The sequence below is a fragment of the Propithecus coquereli genome, unplaced genomic scaffold (assembly GCF_000956105.1).
Source record: "Propithecus coquereli isolate 6110/MARCELLA unplaced genomic scaffold, Pcoq_1.0 Scaffold5, whole genome shotgun sequence".
NCBI lineage: Eukaryota > Metazoa > Chordata > Mammalia > Primates > Indriidae > Propithecus > Propithecus coquereli.
The window spans coordinates 2,197,835-2,202,033 of NW_012150840.1; the positions used below are offsets into that span (position 1 = coordinate 2,197,835).

Consider the following 4,199-nt stretch of genomic DNA (forward strand, 5'->3'; position numbering starts at 1 on the left):
TTGGAAGGCTGGGGTGGGAAAATTGCTTGAGCCCAGGAGTTGGAGGTTGCAGTGAGCTGTGGTTGTGCCACTGCACTCCAGCCTGGGTGACAGAGCATGACCCTGTCTCTTAAAAAAAAAAAAAAAAAAAGGAAAAGAAAAGAATCATTATTAAGTTGCTAAAAGCTAGTTATTTCTTGGATCCTGTCAGATAAAATGTAATAAATAATGCTAGCTTCAGGTTCTGACTGTGTAATACAAATGAGCCCTGTTAATAAAATAGAATAAAAGTTAGAAGTTTTATTCCTTTAATATGCTTAATGGTTTCCATAGAACCTTTTCTAATCTTTTTTAGAGAATAATTTTAGGTGTAATTCATTATGCATTCTGTTTTTGTCCTATAATTACGTATGTTCATAATGTGGGTAGCAGAGAGAGGAAGAGAGAGAGAATGAGACTTCTTTGGTGGAGGGAAGCATCTCTCTCTAATAAAAAAGAATAAATAATCAAAGTCATAAGCCATACTTACTAAACTACTGTTTCTGTGTCAGTTGTTGCTAAACTAACCTCTAATGCCTTGGACAGGGGTGATAACATATAGGGGAGTTTTTGCAAAACTTCAAACAATTTCATTTATAAATGGCCTGTAATCAAGACCCTTTCTCTTACCTAAATAGTTTGCTTAAATGTAAGCAAAGGATAGTTAATGAACTTATCAAACATTCTTCTCTACAAAGTTACTTATCTGCATTCCTGGTATTAGTGCATTATGAGTTAATCTTCCATATTTTGTCGTAGCCCTAATGGACATCTGTGTTCCTAGACAGATTATTCTTTAAATGTTTAAAAAGTGTAGAATTCTAATAGGAATCCCCTTCTTTTTGCAGCTATGTCATCTTATCTTTTCATTATTAAAACAGAGCTTCCTGCTGCTATTTCAGAATTCTTGAGTAGAGACTACAGTGGGTAAGAAAAAATATTTCACATTGTATCCATTCATTTATTAATTCAATAAATATTTATTAAGCTCTACTGGCAAGTGAAACAATGTAGTCCTTGCCCTCAAGACACCTACAAATTAGGCAGGGGTGGAGAAGTAATAGAGTAGAAAACACTCAGCAGATGTTTATTGATTACCCATATGTACAAAGCACTGTGCTGTGAACCATCAGAAGCACCAGATATAATCCTTGCATTCCTTGGGGGCATGAGATGGGCTAAGACAGGTCTGAGATAGCTCTTGGAGAAGAATAAAAGAGAAATTTCTAGGGATATGAAAGATTGGGCTTGGGGGATGGGGAAAGGCTAATGGTACTAGAAGTAAAGGTCTTAAAGGAAAAGAGTAAATAATACTGCTGTCACTTCTCAACAAATCACAGTGATAAAGAATTTGGCAGTTACAACCATACTGTGTGAGATTCTTATTATATAGTGTGGTTAAAAAAAATTATTTGCAAGTTTATTTCCTGTTTTTTAACAATATTATAAACAATTCTAAACCACACTATATCTCCTTTCTCCTTTGTTTAAAAAAGACTAGGTTCTAAAGACTTGATTCATTCCTTTTATGGAGAAAAAAATTAATTGTGCTTTTTCTTTCACTCTGTCGAACAAGAAATTTTTAGAAAAATGAACTTGAAAAGATAGAGTAAATCGTTTTACTTGCCATCAAGTTATTTCATACAGTTTTAAAACCACAACACAAAACCCATCAGACTTTTAAATATTTGATTGTTTTGCTTCAGTAATAGAACTTGTTCTGGAATGCAGGGAAAGTTCAAAATTCAGTTTTTAGCTTTGACATCTTGGCTTCTATTAAAGAATTCTACTTGCACAAGTACAAATACATATTTGTAAGGAATGTATGGTATACTTTAGAATAGAAACCATCAAATTTGTTTGAAAAAAGGTAGATAGAAGTTCTTAATGATTTTGCTGCATCAGAAGATAATGTGCGTTTGTATAGTACTTTACAGTTTACAGGGTTTCCACATTCACTATCACATCTGATGCTCACAACTACCTTGCTTTATCTACAGCTTTATCTAGTTACATTTTGATTTTATGCTCGTAGTTTGATAAACACTTGCTGTAAGAAATAACTACATGAAACTCACTTTTGTATTTGCTGTGAAAATATTGAGGACAGTTTCTATTATTCAAATTTTGTGTGAAAAATATATTTTATAATTTAGGGCTAAGAGCTCAAGGCAGTATGAGGTGGAATAAAGAATGCTAGACTAAGACTAAGGGGACATGTGTTCTATACATTTCATATTCAATAACCTCAGGAATCTAATTTAACTTCTTTTGGCCATATGACTTAACTTTGAGCCATAAGTTTTTTTACCTGGTGTAATGGGATTATAAATACTGCCTTCTTAACAAAGTTTTTGGGTTGATCAAATAAGATATTATACATACAAATGTTTTTGTAAGCTGATAGCACAATGTAAATTTGGAGAATTAAGAAATTCCAATAATAATGACTATATTAAAGGTGATGTTTCCCTTTTTGCTCTGACTGCCAGGAAGCTCAGAGTCAAATTTGAATGTATTGCATAAACTGTTTTGATCCCAATAATTGTCATGTATGTTTTCCTTTTTCTTGGTCCTGAATTTGGTGACATTTATTTACATTTTTTATTGTCATATGTCTTTGCAGAAAGAGAAGGGATATAAATACATGTAAAATTTTGAAATAATTAATGTGTGGCAGAATTGGTATTGAAACTTAGATGATCTTTCTCTAAAAGAGATACTTTACCACAGCTTCATTTAAATCATTTACCATTTACATCGTTCAGGTTTTTTTCTTTTTTTAAAAACAAAAATTAAAATGAACTCCCATCTCATATTAGTAGAAAATTGATTAAAATGTTACTTTTACATATCAGAAATGGATTTTTTAAATTGTGTACTTCAAAATACTATGGCCAGTTTGTCTTCTCAATTATGATGTTTTAAAATTGCACATCTTTTTAACAACCTCATCTTGTTTTAAATGTAATATGTATTCAACTTATTTTGGATTTCAGAGTTTTGAAAAAAATGAATAAATGGCTAATCATATTAATTGATTAGAATGCAGATAAATCATTAGTCTTTAAAGTTTAATGATGTAAAATAATTAAGAAGCAAATGTTATGATAATTGACTTTGCTATCTATATAGGGCAGTTTATTTCTAGATAGAGTTACATAGCAGAATTTCCTCTAAGAGATCAATGTATTGATATGCTTATTTTAGGGTTTAATTTACAACACATTTTAATTAAGATCTTTCAGGTGTGCTTATTTTCTGGATTATCTCTGAGTTTGATATAACTTTGTGAAATATAAATCTTTATAAAAATATTATCAAAAGAAACTGTGTTCATAGTATTCTAATTTCAAACATTTCTATTAGAAGTCAGAAGTTATAATGCTTGTACTGAGCTTTCATGATACATCTATATTTTTCAAAGAATAACTTATATTTTTAAAATCTATAGCTGTTAAAAGTTGGAAGCTCTCTGTTAACATTTAATGATCTTGTCAGGGGAATATGATTGACACAATTAAGTTGTCTTGAATTTGAGTTACATAATTGATATGGGATGTGAGTAAGATCCTAATTCAGAACATATGATACTCTTGTTCCATTCCATTCGGGAATGAAATTAAAGCAACTTATAAATAAATCTGGTTTTCATTAAAATATGGAAAAAAACATCTGCATGCCAAAGCATTTGCAATACAGCTAAGGATTTATACTCTATATTTCATACTTGGAACATTTTTATCATATAGGATTAAATCCACAGATCAAACAAGTTTTCCAGGAAGTATAAAACTTTTTACTCTAATTCTTTTGGCTTAAAGAGAGTGTATATTTAGATCACAGTAGGAAAACAGGAGTTCTGTTAGATAATTCTTTATTTTCCCCTTAGGAAAAAATTTAAAGTTAGTGCATTCTTCTAAAATCTTGATTTATAAAATAAATTTACTTAATGTGCACGTTTTGAGATTTCTTTTTACTGGTTTGTATTTCTCAGGCTGGAGTTTTGTTTTATAAGTTTAATCATTTCTGTTCTTTGGAAAATATCCATTGCCAAACACAATTCATTTAGCTGTGACACACACATGAAATCTAAACTAACTTTACATTACTGTGGTGCCTTTATTGTTAATGAATGGTAAAGAAAAGCACTACATTTACATTAGGCTTTATTAAAATAA

The 4,199-nt window shown here is 30.6% G+C and overlaps 1 protein-coding gene across 1 annotated transcript in view; it reads left to right on the forward strand.

Moving 5' to 3' along the window:
- SLC38A6 (solute carrier family 38, member 6) overlaps positions 1–4,199 on the forward strand; it is a 107,656-nt gene that overhangs the window by 42,481 nt on the left and 60,976 nt on the right. The window contains exon 7 of the mRNA XM_012656030.1: positions 867–945. Within this exon, the coding sequence (XP_012511484.1) occupies positions 867–945 (79 nt within the window). The remainder of the gene's footprint in view (positions 1–866; positions 946–4,199) is intronic.